The following is a 16,903-nucleotide window of genomic DNA, read 5'->3' as shown; positions in this document are numbered from 1 at the left end:
CACAGGTGCTGGTTTCCATCCCCAGCACTAGGGCAAATAAAAGAAAAAGCAGAAGAGGGTTAAGGTTCCTTTGCTACTGAGATGGATATAGTCTGAGGAATGAAACCGCTTGATGGTTCCAATAGGTCACTGAAAAAAAATCACAATAGCTCTCTTTCTAATTCAATAAATGTGCTGAGGTTGTATAGACCTGGTACTCCGCTTGGTAAGCCTAAAGATAAGTGATATGTAATCCATGCCCTCTGATCACTTAGATCACGTTGCCCATTAGCAGTCATACAATGTGGACCAGAGATGAGGTCTGAAAATGGAATCGAAAAATAGACATGCAGTATGCTAAGTATACCACAGAGGAGGATCTGCCTAGGTACAACTTTTCTTTATCACTCTATTAAAAGTAATCCATACTTTTGTTGGAAAAAAATATGAACAGTGGGGAAAAGGTAATGACTCCTCTTGATTTTGTCTCCAATTCTATTAGCCCTTCTACTCTAAGTAACAGACTACCATCTTTTTTTCTAAATACAACAACTTTATACAGTACCTAATAATTTCTGATACGAAAAACATGAGATATTTAATATACTGTCCCTGCCCCTAAAATTTTACTAATTCTATTATTACTTTTAGCATCTATATTATGTATTTGTAACTTTAAATACATTGAATCTTCATTGACTTGATTCATCAACTTGGGATAGCATCTTTTCTGTTGCTTTGACACAAAGTAAGAAAACTCATTTCTTTATTCTTTCCTCAAGTTTCCTTTCTTTTTTTTCTCTCTCTCAACTTGAAACAGCTACACTTTTACTTTTACCATTGCAAAGGTTTAAAATATTCATATTATGTTCAGTAATTATTAATGAGGCATCCTCATTAATATTAATTGAGTTAATCATTTAGTTTCTGGACTTGCCTATAGGTCAATGATAGAAACTATAAACCAATGACCCAAATTTACCGTATCATAATATAAACAGTAGCTACTAAGGGACAAAATGGCACAAGTGGATCTGTAGAAGGAAATGCCACAGAGGGGGAATGGAGGCAAGGACACCCAGTTTTCATGTCCAATGGATTCTCATTCTTACCTTCTCTCACACCACTGTGGTCTGTCTCAAGTAAGGGCTAAGCCTGTCCTAAAAGACTGTGTGTGAAATGTACCTGTGCCTGAAATGTATATAGACAGTTTAAAAAAATTAAAATGAGTCAACTGTGACTATACCTTCTAGTCCAGGAAACAAAACATCATCAAAAAGTAACCCAGCCAGGTGGGGTGGCCCACACCTTTAATCCCAGTGGCTCGGGAAGCAGAGGCAGGAGGATCACAAGTTCAAAGCCAGCCTCAGCCAATGCAAGGTACTAAGCAACTCAGTGAGACCCTGTCTCAAAGTAAAAAATAAAAAGGGCTGGGGATGGGGCTCAGTGGTAGAGCACCCCTAGGTTCAATCCCTGGTACCAAAAACCAAAAAACAAACAAACACAAAAACTGCATCCTGGCCCGGCCCCTGCCAACTGGAACTCTTGTGTCAATCATTCCCTACCTTTTCTGCACAGCTTTCAAAACCCCTGTGTGCAGTGTCTGGTTATTGCTGTTTCTAATCTTTAATCTTCTATTACACTTGGAATCACTTCTATTATACATGGAATCACACTACACATGTTCTGTTAAGACACATCCACACACACACACTAGTGATAGCCAAATACTTTTTTCTAACAATAACATAGAATGAAATTTCGTTAGGGTGTTTGCCTGTCTCTGAGTTTTAATGAGATACATATTCTGTACCTGTTCTTTTGTGTCACTTATTTTAAAAAAAACATTTTTTAGTATTTTTCATTCATAGAAGCATTTTATTGTTTCAATACAAATAATAAATTTGTATCATAATAAATACAAATCACAAACACAAAATAAAATAACTATTCCCAGGGTTCCCAGTGTTAGCTTTTTATTTTATTTTTTTTCTGGTATCTTTGGATGAACTGTAAGTTTTTAATTTCAATGTATTTATATTTATCAATATTTTTCCTTTGACTTTTTTGGCATATTTTATTTAAGAAATGAATCAGAAAAATGTTCTTTTAAAAAAAAATTTTGTCCTGGGTATTGAAACTGGGAGCACCTTACTACTGAGCAATACTACCCCCCTGACTTTGAACTTGCTATTCTCCTGCCTCAGCCTCTTGAGCCAGTGGGATTATGGATGTGTGCCACCACGTCTGGCTGGAAGAATGTTTTATACTTTCTTTGGAAAGTGTATAGTTTTGCTGGTCTTTTAAAAATACCTGGATTGGTTTTTGCACATGGTGTTGGGTGGGTGTTAATTTCCCTTCTCTTTCTGTAGATAACAAATGATTCCATATCAAGTATTCTGGTATAAGCATTTTAGGCTATAAATTTCTCTCTGATTTACTTTCATTCCCCAGTTTTAACACTAGGTGTTTATGTTACCTTTTAATTGCAAATGTTCACTAATATCTGAAGTACTTCTTTATTTCTAAACCTCTGTTTTCATTCCTAATCATCCTTTGTTTTTTTCTCCTAAATTTTCTGAATCTTCAATCTTCAATGTGTCATTATAAACAGCATAGAGCTGGAGTTTTATTTTAATTCATTTGGACAACATCTGTCATTAAATCATAGCATCTAATCTATTTGTTCAGATTACCGGTTTTATTTTATTTATACCAATATATCTTTCCACACACTCTGATCTTTTTCTAGTCTTTATTTCTTTGAGATAAACTGGTAACGTTTTCATATTCCACTTTTATCTCGGTTTTTGAGTTGTTTTTCTTATTTTGTTGGTAGGTGAAATACCCTTTCTTAGAGTTCATGGTGTTCACTGAATTTATCAAAGTTCAAAGTTAACATTTTTGGGGGCGGGTACTGGAGATTGAACTCAGGGGCACTCGACCACTGAGCCACATCCCCAGCTCTATCTTGTATTTTATTTAGCGTCAGAGTCTCACTGAGTTGTTTAGCACCTTGCTTTTGCTGAGTCTGGCTTTGAACTCAGGATCCTCCTGTCTCAGCCTCCAGAGCCAATGGGAGTACAGGTGTGCACCACCATGTCCGGCCCAAAGTGAACATTTTTATTCTTCTCCCAAATAATTATAGGAACTCAGAGAGATTTTAATTCCCAATTTTCCTCTATTCTATGCCATTATGCTTGTGTAAATCATACTTTTATTATTTCACAAGATGTTGTTGTATACAGTATTGTCCACACTTTCTCCATGTTTCCTTTCTGTACTGTAGAACCCTTGAAGCTCCCATTTCTTCTGAATGAAGCACATTCTTTTAGAATTCCTTTTTTTGTAGGGTCTACACTTTCCCTGTTTTTGTTTGTCTGGAAACGTCATTCTATATTATTATTTGTTATTGTTTGTAATATACAGAATATATATATATATATATATTTTTTTTTAATTTACATTTCCATTCTGTCATTCTCTCTCTCTGATGTGCTGTTAGACCTGCCCGTGGAAATTTTAATTTCCATTATTACTTTTTCATTTCTAGAAATGCGGGCTGCTGGCACTTCTTCGAGTCTTGCTGTTTATCATATTTCTAATCTTCTCTTATATTTCTCGAAATTAAGCTAAGGCTCTTATTTCGTATTCTAGGCTTGATAATCCAAACATCTGCATTCGGTGTCTGAAAACCCCAATGTCTGAGTGAGGAATCTAATTTCGGTCTCTCTCATTTCCTCTCATGCAAAGTGTTTTTGGTCACAAATTGCTCTTCCCCAGGGGAAACTACTGATTTCTAATGCTTTTGTCCCCTTCCTTTTCTACGATCCCTAATAGCTGGATTTTAACCTTCTGGGTACCTTAACCCCTTTCCATAGTTCCCACCTGTGTTTCAGAAAAGAGCTTTCAACTTTATATTCTGGATCCCAGATTAGAGCTACTACTACCCTTTTCTTTTCTTTTTCTTTTTCTTTTTTTAATTTTTGTTGGTCACATTTTGAATTCTCAAGGGCTCATTTATTCAGTAATGACTTTTTGCATGACAGTCTCTTTGTTCTTTCTACTTAATATGAATAATCTCAAGTCTTTCTGAAGACTGTAAGTATAGCTGGAACTGTTTTCTTCTCCTTGTGCTAGCTAGACTTCCTCTGGGGTCAGTCCTTCTACCTGGAGCTCAAGTCTATATTTTCATGTTCAAATAACAGGTTAGTAAAAATAAAGGCACCTGGTGTGAATTTCCTATCTGACTACAGTGTTTCTCTAACACCATCTTGCACTAGGGAGGGATGATTTAGGGCAAATGTGTAAGACGACAGGCTTACACATTTGTTGATTAGAAAGCAAGAGAAAAGAGGCCCAGGCTGGGAGCCCAGGGCCTTCCCCACTTCTTCACCTAGAAGCACGGTGTGCTTGCTTTGTGCATGATGAGCTTGTATTGATTTCCCTCTTGAGAAAAGAAATGACTCTTCCGTCACTATCTATGTCTATATTCAAGGTCTGGTATTGTCTTAGAATGTGTTCTTATATATTGTTCCCAAGTAGGAATTCTAGTCACTTGTCTTTTTTTATCACTGTTTTTTGTTCTTTGGGGCCTTTTGCAAGGAAATGAGACAGAAAGTGCTGTATGAGAATTAGCTAGGGTGGGGTGCATCACTGAAGCGGGGAAAGATGGCCCAGGGGTCCCCATGCAGCTGCCACCCACATCCATTCTACTGTGGTTTCAAGGAAATCTAGCCTGTCCCGGGGCCACCAGGGCTGTCCCTCACCACGAAGGCTTATTCCTCTTTTTTCTTTCTTTTCCTGGGTCATGACTTTCCTTGCTCAGGATTATTTTTCAGTAGGGTCCTATTTACTTTCTGTTTTCCAGACACTCGGCTAAATGTCTGGTTTGCAGAGGGCAATCTTCCCTGTTCTCAGTGCTGTTGAGGATTGATGTCCACCTTTACAGCTTTATGGTTCTTCAGTGGGGATTCCGAAGGGAAGGGGAGAAGCGCTTAAACTCAACCCGCCACCTGGACGTTGGAAAGTGCAGACACCCATCATCTATATTAATACTTAAATACTCTGTGGGATGTTTATAGAATCTTAAAATAGAAGCTTGTTAAGCATTGAGAAATTTATCTTAGAAAAACGTCTCACTGGAACCTGTGCCCCAAGCAAAGCCCGACAGAGGTTGGGGTAATTGATCCAACCTGCACATTATGGGCACGTTGTTCCCCTCTGCTGACCTTCCTCTACCTGTGCATTAAAACCTTGGAACTTTCCAACACATTTATCTGAGCATCTGTCCTTGCCAACACTTCTTCTTCTCCTATTCTTTTTTTTTAAAAAAAATGTTTAATTTTATTTTAAATTGCATAGTAAAATCATTCTAAATAATGTGAAATTAGACATTTAAAAAAAATTTTTTTAAGAAGCATATATTCTTGATTTCATGTTAGCTTAATGCACACAAACATAAATAGGCATCTACTAGCTCCGAGTGGTCTTCGTCTTCAAACATAACTCTATCACTGGCAAAGGGAGCTCACAGCTCACAAGCAGCTGGAGAAACTAACAAAGCCCTGGTTTTGCAAGGGTGCTTTTAGGACGGGAACAGAGTAGCTCCTGCATCTTTAATGCCCCCAGACAACTGTAATACCAATTAATACTGCCACAAGAGAATGAAAACAGTGCTTTACAGGATGCTCTCTTCTTTGATGACAAAGCCTACATGTTTTGTTAGCCACCAATTCAGTGAGTAACTTCCTTCCTAAATAGTGCAGCCTATTTCTGAATGAGGACATGGCATACATAACTGGCAAGTGGTGACATTCCTTCATGGATTCTGAGGTCTTTACCTTGAGGTCTTTGGATTTTTTTTTTCCAGTTCATTTTCTTTAATTTAGTCAACTCTCTATTTGCCTTTTAGTTTTTTTCCCCACCTCCATATGTACCAGTGACCAATTAACTGTTAATAAAGCATGCTATCTCCTATGATCACTCTGAAATTCAGCATTTTATGGTTTGGTCTTCCTTCTACTGAGTGTGAGCACTCAAGGTCACTCAAGGTCATTCATTTAGGCAACACGTACTTGAGCCAATGGCTGTTTCCTACTTGAATATGTTTCCTGATGACTTTCTTTTAAACCAACAGTCTGTTGCAAGCTCATCCTCTCCACCCTCCAACCCATCTTTTCCCTGTGAGTATAAAGTTAGGAAGAGAAGACTTTCTTACTTGGATTATTGTGTCCAGAGGATACAAGCTGAGAGTCCTGAAAGAAAAAGAAATATCAATTAATTTTCTTACTTTGATTTTCCAAACACTAGTTGAAAAGGAGATAGATGACTGGTCATTCAGAACCAAGTCATTGCTCCTAACTTTAGCAGCCACTATAACAAGGCCTATTTGCATAAATGTGCTTGGTAAGCCGCTCTGGGAATGCAGATCACAATCACCTTTATTCTGTAGCACTGACCTTATGTTTTGTCTATTGAGGGAAAGGTGACATAACATAAAATCAACCATTTTGAAATGAACAAACAATTCATTGGAATGTAGTACATCCCCAACGTTGTACAAGCATGACATCTATCTAGCTACAAAGTATTTCCATCTTTCTAAAATAAAATCTCATGCCCATCAAGCAAGATCTCCCCATTTCCCCTCTCCTCGGGCCCCAGCAATGAACAATTTTATCTGTGTCTATTCTATTCCAGATATTTCGTGTCAGTAGAGTCATATGACCTAGCTTCGGTCACTTAGCAGTGTTTTGGAGGTTCACTTCTTCTTGTAGTATATATCAGCGTTTCATTTCTTTTTATGGATTAATAATATATTTACACATATTTGCTTATCCATGCACCTGTTGGTGGGTACGTGGACTGTTCTCATCTGTGGCTACTTGGAACATTGCTGCTGTGACCACGCGTGTGCAGGTCCTTGTTCTAGCCCCCGTTTTCAGTCCTTCTGGGTTATGTGTGTACAAAAGGAATTTTGGGGTCATCTTATGGTAGCTCTCTGAAAATTTTTGAGGAATTGTCAAACTATTTTCCACAGTGGCAGAAACATTTTGGGTTCCTACCAGGGAAATGTAAGGGCTCTAATTTTCCTAAATCCTCATCAACATCTATTATTTTTCATTATAATAATAAAAAATAAAAACCTAGGGACTGGGGTTGTGGCTCAGCGGTAGAGCGCTCGCCTAGCATGTGCGAGGACCTGGGTTCGATCCTCAGCACCACATAAAAATAAATAAATAAAATAAAGGTATTATGTGCAACTACAACTAAAAAATAAATATTAAAAAGAAAAACCAAAAAACCTAGCCATTCTTGAGGGTGTGAAGTGGAATTCCTCGTTGTGATTTTGACTTGTATTTACCTAAAAACTTACCACACTGAGCATCTCTTCATGTGTTTATTGCCTGTGTGTAAGTCTTCTTCTATTAAATACCCAGTAGAGTCCTTTGCCTTTGATTTAATACAGCTCTTTGCCTTTTCGAGGTTGAGTTGAAAGAGTTCTTTATATTCTGGATACTACACTCTTCACAGATATATGATTTGCCAATCTTTTCTCCCATTCTGTCAGCTTCCTTTCCCCTGTATTGATAATATTCTTCGATGCACAAGTTTTAAATTTTGATGAAGTTTAATTTATCCAGTTTTTCTTTCATTGCTCAAGCTTTTGGGGCCATAGCTAAGAATTCCTGGCTGAATCCAAGCCACAAAGATTTAACCCTCTGTTTTCTTTTATGAAGTCTGTGGTTTAGTTCTATATTTAGTCACGGGTCTATTATATTATTGACTTTGAGTCTCAGCCACTTCCTTTTGAAGGCACCTGTACCACCAGCATCTCTGCAGATGAGGCTGGCCCCTCTCCTGTCAGGAACATTGCTGACAAGCTGTTGTCAATCTCACAGCAGTGGGTGAAAAGATTATTACAGATATCCACTTATCTACTCTGATGTAAATCCAGTACTTTGCAGTATCTGAAGTCTAGTTACTACTCAGATAAATGGGATTAAGCCTGATTTTATTTATATTAAAGTGATATGTGAATTTTATCTTGAGAATTCACATCCTCTTTCCTTGAAAGATCCTTATTTGATGTGAAATATAAGGGAGAGTTATAAAATGAATTGAGGTGGTAGGAATATAAAAAAAATTAGTAGCAATGCATAAAATCCAACAAAACTCCTTTATAATTCTGGCATGTGGAATGAAAATCCAGTGAAATGGAATTACTTTCCAGTATATGGCTTAACATATTTTACCAGAATTTTGCTCTATGAATACAGTTGTTAAAGGGCAGAGGTATCATTTAATGGCACTTGTGGCATATTCAATTCTAACGAATAATGTCTGTTTTAAAAAGGAATTCCACTGAAATAGTACAAATGAGCCAGTCTGGTGGGCGAGGATTTGGAGGAGAAAATTGGGAAGGGATGGGATTCCCACTCTATTAGGCAGCCTGAGTCATGCGCGGATGCCTAGTAATCCTCTTTCAGAGTTGGTAGTAATGAGCTGTTCAGCTGATGGGAAAAAACAAAGTTCAACTTTCACTCTGAGATTCTGTTTTGGAAAGAGTGACATGAAGATGAAATAGTGTCACTGAAGTGATGGCCAACGTGAAATCTGCAAAAACGACTCTGGCCCAGTTTGTAGAGGTGCTGTTATGAAGAAGAGACCCACAGGCAATTTCCCCAAGGGCACCAGCGAGTTTCCTTCCTTTCTGGTTAACTTACAGTTTATATCTGAACAGAAATTACTTTTAGTTTTCATGTTAAAAATACTTTGAGTCCCAGTGAGTTAACTCCTCTGTCCTGTCTGTAGATTTTGGCCCTTTGGAGCCATCCTGTCCTAGACGGGGAAGACTCACTTGTCACCAATGAGCAGGAACAGCAATTGAGATGGTGCCTGTGTTAAGCTCATTCTTTAAACAAACAAGAAAAAAAAATGAAAGAAAGAATAGCAGAAAATTTCCTATGACCTTGCTCATACTAATAAGAAACAGAATTTTTTATTTCTTGAAGCATCCTAAAACTCAGGCCTCAGATGATGACTGTCGACAGACTCTTTCAGCAGAGAACCAAAGATATGCTTCCAGACGACCTGCTTCAGTATAACCACTTCCTATAAGCTCACTCCCCATGACTTAGAAGAGCATCTACAATGGGAATTTACTCTTTTCCACCTTTAAATCTGGAAGTCCCAACACCCAGTCTCTTCTTTGGCATCCGAGAATATTAAAACTCCTTTAAAAGGTGGCATTTAGTTGAGAAGTAAAATTCACACAAATCATTTTGCTGAAGGCAGAAATAACCAGGCACACTGTTTCCAAGAAAGCCCTTCAATGAAACACCATAACAGATCCCACATTCCATTCAATGTAGCCTGTCAAACTATTTGAGGCCTCATTATCTTATATACTACCCTGAAAGAAAATTGCTGCCAACTAATTGCAGCACTTCACCACTGAGCCACATCCCTGGCCCTTTTTATTTTTATTTTTTTAAATTTTGAGACAGGGTCTTGCTATGTTGCTCAGGGCCTCACTGAGTTGCTGAGGCTAACTTTGAACTTGCAATCCTCTTGCTTCAGCCTCCTGAGTTGCTGGGATTACAGGTGTGTGCCACTACACTGGGTTTGTGGTTGTTTTTTTCTTAAATATTTTTTTAGTTGTTGGTGGACACAATACCTTTTTATTTTATTTATGGGGTTCTGAGGATCAAACCCAGGGTCTCACACATATGCAAGACGAGTGCTGAACCGCTGAGCCCCAGCTCCAGCCCCTTGTGGTTGCTTTTGAAGCACAGTAGCAACCCAAGGAGGAAGCTGTATAATACATTTTCCATCTCCAAACACTTTCCTTCCTACTTCCAGGTGCTCATTCTCCCTGGAGTGTATAAAGAGAAAGGCGGTAGGATGGTAGGATTCTTGTTTCTAGATGCTAGAACTCCTCTGAACAAACTTTAAAAAAACCATCAGCAAGAATATTTTCAGACCGGGCCTAACCCACCAGATTCAGCATCCACGGCCTGTGAAATGTCCCTGGGTTTGGACATACCCATTCTGGAGAATGGAAAACATTCTACACTTTTGAGTTCTTTATTTGCATTTCAAAACTTATGAGATTGATGCACAACGAAAGGGGAAAGGGCAAGCAAATTCGTTTTCTTTTCTCTTGGTTGAAATACCTGATAATGGCAGCCAATTTAAAGGAGAAGGGCGTTCTTTGCTTTACCAAATTCAATTACTTTTGAGATTTGAAGAATGAGGCAGAAATGCCTCGTAGTGTTTGTCCAGGGAATTGTGATTCCAAATCAAGTCCTCAGAGAGTAGGAAAAAAAAATAAGCAAGTTCATTATCAATTGACTTTGCTATATATTATGTCCTTCAATACTCAGACAGAGTGAGGGAATTCTCGGAAGTATTTAGCTAATTAATTTAGTGGTACTGGTAACTCAGAGTGCCTAGTAAAATCGACTTTTCCTTGTGAGATCAAATGGTTCCCTTAATCTTAATAAGGTCTTAATTTCATTGTTTATTAGTCATTTTGGAGAAAGCAACTCAAATTCCATAAGCAACTCTAGCTCAACACATTCACATTCGTTATAGTGATAATCTCAAACATTAACAGTCTAATTAATCAGTTTCAATGTCCAGCTGCCAGAATGCTCGTTTGTTGAGATAAAAGGTTAAAGGTTGTGCATCTGAGGGATGGGAATGTAGCTCACTGGTAGAGTGTGTGCCTAGCCTGTGCAAGTTCCATTTCCAGCAACCCCCATCCCCAGCAACCCCCCATCCCCACCAACTAGAGGTCCACTCTCTGGGAAAGTCAAAAACAGTCTTTGGCATAGCCAGAATAAGCACCCCCAAAGATGTCTGTCCCCCATTCCAGGAACCTGCAATATGTACCTGATATGGAAAAAGGTACTTTGTAGATGTTCTGAAATAGGAGATTATTCAGGTAAACCAAATACAATATCAAGGTCTTTATAAGGAAAGCAGAGGTCTGAGTGACACGAGCCTTGAGTATGGAAGCCTCTAGAAGCTAAATAGGCAAGCAAAGGAATTCTTCCCTAGAGCCTTCAGCCTGCTGCCCCTACGCCCTGAGTTTACCTCAATGAACCCCAATTCAGATTTCTGAAAGTATGTGTTGACTTAAGTCACTAAGCGGGTAGTCACTTGTTACAGCAGAAATAGGAAGCTCACTCAGCCTTCTTTCATTTGTACACGGTAAACCATCAGTGCTTACGGCAAGCCTTCTGAAAAATGGCATTATTAAAATCATGCCATGTTCTTATGGTTTGTGAAATCACTTATTCTTTCTTCTTGGGCAAGGCGAAAAGATCTAGAGGTAAAATATCATCTCCACGCAAATCCTGGCACCCTGGAAAATGTCTTATGGAGAAGTCCTAAATAGGGCACACTTTCCACTGACATCCAGAATTCTGTGCTTTATCCCGTAGGATGGATAATAATGAATGAAAAAATAAGAAACTTCCAACTACTTTCTGTTTTTAAAATTGAAAGTTTTTACTTATACTCAGGTTTCTGTTAGATCTCTAGGAAGTATTTGTGTTGCATAGCTGAAACTTCACACTCTTTGACCAACATTTCTTTTTTTTTTTGTACTGGGGATTGAACTCAGGAACACCTGACCACTGAGCCACATCCCCAGCCCTATTTTGTATTTTATTTAGAGACAGGGTCTCACTGAGTTGCTTAGTGTCTTGCTTTTGAACTCGAGATCCTCCTGCCTTAGCCTCCTGAGCCGTTGGGATTACAGGCCTGAGCCACCGTGCCCAGCTTGACTAACATTTCTTACTACCCGTGCCCTCATTCCTGGCCACCACCATTCACTCTGCTTCTATGAGTCTGATTATTTTGGATGCTACATATAAGTGAGATCATGCCATATCTGTCTGTGTCTGACTCATTTCACTTAGCATAAGGCCTCAAGTTATCTATCTATCTATCTCTGTCACATACACAAATGACACACACATACATGAATGATATGCAGTATGTTATATCAAAAATCTAACTTTAGCTAGTGATACTATATTGTGTTCTTGAAATTCACTAAGAGGACATTTGCTAGGATCACAAAGGAAAAAAAGTGTAACTATGTGAGATGACAGATATGCTAATTAGCTTGTGATGATTATTTCACAACATATATAAATACCAAAACATTAAGTTATTTGCCTCTAATACATACCATTTTTATTTGTCAACTGTATCTCAATAAAGCTATAAAAATGAAATCTTTGCATTAGTGATTTAAAATCTCAATTTCACCTCAGGAGTTGTTATTGCTTCAGTATTTACATGAAAGAAAACAAAAGGAATTTTGAGAAAGTCACAATAAAGTATTTTTTGGTATGTGCTCAATTATATCAAAACTTACACCAGGGGTATATGTAAATGACAAATAAGTTTACTTGATTGTATTGAGGGTCAGCCATTATTTGGTTCAGATTACATGCAAAGATTGTAAGGTTTCTTCATTTCATTCTAGGTGTGGCAGGATGCCATTAGAAATCCATGCTGCAGAAATTATTCAAAATTTGCCTGCGTTCAAAGGGCTAGGAGTCTGGGAACTTCAGGTGCATCCAGTTTACACTCCACCAATGAGATGCCCCATTCATTCATTAGCTGTTGTCTGCTAAGCCTGAACTGTTTGCTATCTGATTCTTCACTGAAAGGGTCTTGTCAAATTCTGTTTCCTGTTGAGATGGGGCCTCAGTGTGTGGCCCAGGCTGGTATCAAACTTGTGGGCTCAACCAATTCTCCTGTCTCAGCTTCTGCAGTAGCTGGGACTCCAGCCGTGGGCCACCCATGTCCAGCTGTCTACCTCTGACTTAAACAATAAGGTATTGGGAAAGAATTCGATAAATAGGGTGGAAAAACAGAATAGTGAATCCTGAAACAAATCCACATATTTACTAGAAATTCAACTATAGACACAGCGGGTATTTCAAAGAAGTGGGAGAAAAGTGCGCTTTCCGTATGTTGATAGTGTTATAACAATTGACTAATCTTAAAAAACCTAAAACTAGAATCCTAAGTCACACCATCCTCAATGTATTTAGGTCTAAGAACATACCACCAAAGAATGAGAATAAAAATAGAGAACATTGTTAGAATGTTGGAAAAGGGAACATCATTTTTCTCTGACATAAAAATTAAACACTTTTCTAGGATAAAAGGCACATAAATAAGGTTACAAAAATAGGTGACATTCTATATAATAGACAAGTGAATAAGATATAAGGAGTTCCTACAAATCATTTTTATGAAGTGGCAGTGGATATGAATGGGCTATTTGAAAAGGAAAAACAGTCACTGCTCAAGCTTAGAAGTAATTGGGGAAATGCAAATTAAAACAATGAGATATCAACTTTTCATCCATCATGCAGACACAATGATAAAAACCCAGATAATATTAATCATTGGCTAAGATACATAAAATGGACTCTTGAAACACAGCCAAGCGTAAATGGTTTCTGAGGGCTCCGGCGCCCTTCGAATTCCCAGGCTGGGGTGTCCTTACTGGGGACAGTCGATAGCAGCAGACAAAGAGGCATTTACAAAGTGTCTGTGGTACCAGAGTGTGTAATTAACAAACCACAGACAATCTCAAAGTCTACCAAAAGGAGCTTGATCAAATAAAACATGGCAAACCCATCTTACACAATATTTTGCTGCAGTTTAGAATTCTTTTCTTTTTTCTTTTTCTTTTGGTACTACAGATTGAATCCAGAGGCACTTTACCACAGAGCTACATCCCCAGTCCTTTTTATATTTTATCTTATTAAAAATTAATTAATTAATCAATTTTTAATTAATTAATCAATTAATTAATTTTACAGTAGAATGCATTTTGACCTATAGCACACAAATGGAGCACAACTTATCATTCCTCTGGCTGTACCCAGCTCAGCGTCACACCACTAGTGTAACCACACATGTATATAGGGTAATAATGTCTGTCTCTTTCTACCCTCCTTCCCTTACCCACAACTCCACCCCCTCCCCGGCTCCCCTCTACACAAACCAAAGTTTGGAACCGGTGAATATCATGCTAAGTGAAATAAGCCAGTCCCCCCAAACCAAAACCTGAATGTTTTCTCTGATAAGCGGATGCTGATCCATAGTGGGGCGGGGAACAGGGAAGAATGAAGGAATTTATATTTTATTTTGAGACAGGGTCTCACTAAGTTGCCAAGGCTGGCTGGAATTTGTGATCCTCCTGCCTCAGCTTCCTGAGTACTTGGAACTATAGGCATGTGCCACCATGCCGGGCTTTTGCTGCTGTTTAGAAGGATAAAGAAATCTCTGTAGGTTCACTTGGAAAGAGCTCCAAGTGCACTTTGCTAAGGGTAATAAAACCAACTTAGACTGGAATTCACCGTTGTGACAGAAGCAATGAACAATTATTTCAGCAATTCATTCTAGAAGGTTGTGATCTTGATATTTAGCAGTGATGTTTATGTATTGTGGCTATTTGTAAAAAATCAATCCTTGAATAAAAATGTTTTTATTACTCTACAATGTAAGGGTTCATATATATATGAATATAGGTGACTAAAATGCACAGGGACAACAACTGACACTTTATTTTTATGTGGTTATTGATGAAATTTTTTATCTTATTTATTTATTAGTATGTGGTGCTGAGAATACAACCCAGTGCCTCATACATGGTAGGCAAGTGCTCTACCACTGAGCCACAATCCCAGCCTGCACACCAAACTCTTGAGAGTAATTCCTGGGATTTGAAATAGAATCTAACTGGGTTCTCTGGGATTTTCATATTTTGCTCTTTCCACTTGTATAATTTGATCTTAATAATAAACATATAATTATATGTCAGTTACATGATTAGAAAAAAATCAAAGAACGCCTATTAGACTTATGTGTAACTTAAATATAAATATATTTTGTGACTGATATTTTTTTGTACACTATTCCTTAAAAAATACAGAAATCTTTGTTTGTTTTTTGTTTTTTTGTATCAAGAATTGAACCCAGAGGTCCTAACCAACTGACATACATTGCTAGTCCTTTTATTTTTATTTAGAGACAGGGTTTCACTAAGTTGCTTAGGCCCTTGATAAGTTGCTGAGGCTGGCTTTGAACTCATGATCCTTCTGCCTCAGCCTCCTGAGCCTTTGGGATTACAGGCATGTGCTCGACTAGAAAACATTTTGTAGCTCCTAGAAAATATTTCAAACTTTAAAAAAGATACCCAAGAAACATTAAATACCACATGCCTCTAATTCTAAGATATTCATTTTAAGATAAAATCAATTTAATAACAGATTTTGAAGGAAAAAAAAAACCCAGGATATATAATCACATTGAATGCATAAAATGTAAGATGCATTTCAACATCACAAATGTTCTTAGATCATGTTGACAGTTATAACAATCACAGTTTGAAGGATACAAAAGTATAGGTAATTGAGATAGCAAGCTCAATTCTCCCCCTTTGAAGAATAAATAAGTTCTTTTTTTTTTTTAAAAAAATATTTTTAGCAGTAGATGGATAGTAATGACTTTTATTTATTTATTTATTTATTTTTATGTGGTGCTGAGAATGGAACCCAGGGCCTCACACATGCTAGGCAAGTGCTCTGCCGCTGAGCCACAATCCTCGCCTTACAAATATGTCCTTGGAGATTGCTCAAGATTAGATTAACGTGCTTTGGGCAGGAATATTTACGTGGGAGAAGCCCATGAAGGGTCAACCGATGGTCCACCTCGCATGTCTGCATGAGCACAGCGTATTCCCGAGTGATGCAAGAGCTCACCTTATTTGGAAATGGAAATTTGCTTGGTTCCACTTTGCCGGGTGCTTGAACAGCAGACAGTGGTGGAAGCCAGGTCATCTCCTAAAGGGGATAAAGACAAAGAGCACTGAAGGTGAGATCAGCAGCACGTGCAGAGGCTCCGCAAGCCAGCCTCATCAGGCAGTGAAATGACAGGGGTGAATAAAGGGTTGAGAGGGTTTATTATTTTTTAAAGATGTAAAACCCACATTTAGGATCCGCTTTCATAATTTGACCAATTCTTGTTTCCATGTCTATCTACAGGCTCCCTCTATGCCTAAAAAAGAAAAGCCCATCCTATTTTCTCTTGGTGTGAGCCCCCAAGTAAAGGGACAACCCAGTTCTATGGGAGATGCTGTACAGACTTGGACCCGAATCCACACAATTCACAGGAAGTTTCTGAAGGAAAGCACACATCAATTTTAACTTTAGGGGTCTTTAGTAGGGGAGTTATTATTAGAGATAAAGCTCCCAATAAGTTCCGCATGTCACTTTGGTGTCTATAACAAGGTCATCCATGGAGAAGTGAAAACAACAAATCCCATGCATGCAGTAGGGAATGGTGTCACTCTATCAGCCAGTATTGAGCGCCATTTGAGTCCCAGATGCAGTATCTGCAATGTGCCTTTTGTGCTCTCCTGTCACTAGCTCTGAGCGAGGGAGGGAGGGGTTGTCTTATTCATTTCCAGTATTCTCCTTCATCTCCTGGAAGACAGTTGCCATCAATAACTGATCACAGGACTCAACTGACTTGGGACGGCCAGGAAGTCCACGTGGGGCTTACAAACAGGGACTGAGCCAAGCAATCAGAGAAGCTGCAGGGCATTCCTTTATAAGGAGAGTAAAACCTGCCGTCTCCTGAGCGGAGGACATGATGTCCTCACCTCCCTTTGGTAGGTGGGTGGGGTGTGGGAAAGGATTCACTTGGGACATGAAAGGACAGTCCTGTGCCTTCTTTCTCTGGGAAGTCCCTCTCCCCAGAAGCTCAGAAGGGCAGAACCACACAGAGAGCAGAGGGAAGGTGAGCGAGTTCCAAGCGGCTCTGGGAGGATCTACAGACCCTACGCCCTCTCTTCCTGGTCATGGCACCAGCTACA

General features: G+C 38.6%; 1 protein-coding gene across 1 annotated transcript in view; it reads right to left on the bottom strand.

The window, feature by feature from the left end:
• The window catches only part of Aff3 (ALF transcription elongation factor 3), a 474,953-nt gene that overhangs the window by 161,686 nt on the left and 296,364 nt on the right, over positions 1–16,903 (bottom strand). The window contains exons 7-8 of the mRNA XM_015499678.2: positions 15,789–15,869; positions 6,200–6,236 (exon numbers count right to left, since the gene is read on the bottom strand). Of these exons, the coding sequence (XP_015355164.2) occupies positions 6,200–6,236; positions 15,789–15,869 (118 nt within the window). The remainder of the gene's footprint in view (positions 1–6,199; positions 6,237–15,788; positions 15,870–16,903) is intronic.

This window comes from Marmota marmota, unplaced genomic scaffold (assembly GCF_001458135.2).
Source record: "Marmota marmota marmota unplaced genomic scaffold, marMar, whole genome shotgun sequence".
NCBI classification, from domain to species: Eukaryota; Metazoa; Chordata; class Mammalia; order Rodentia; family Sciuridae; genus Marmota; species Marmota marmota.
This window is presented reverse-complemented; position numbering and strand designations above follow the sequence as displayed.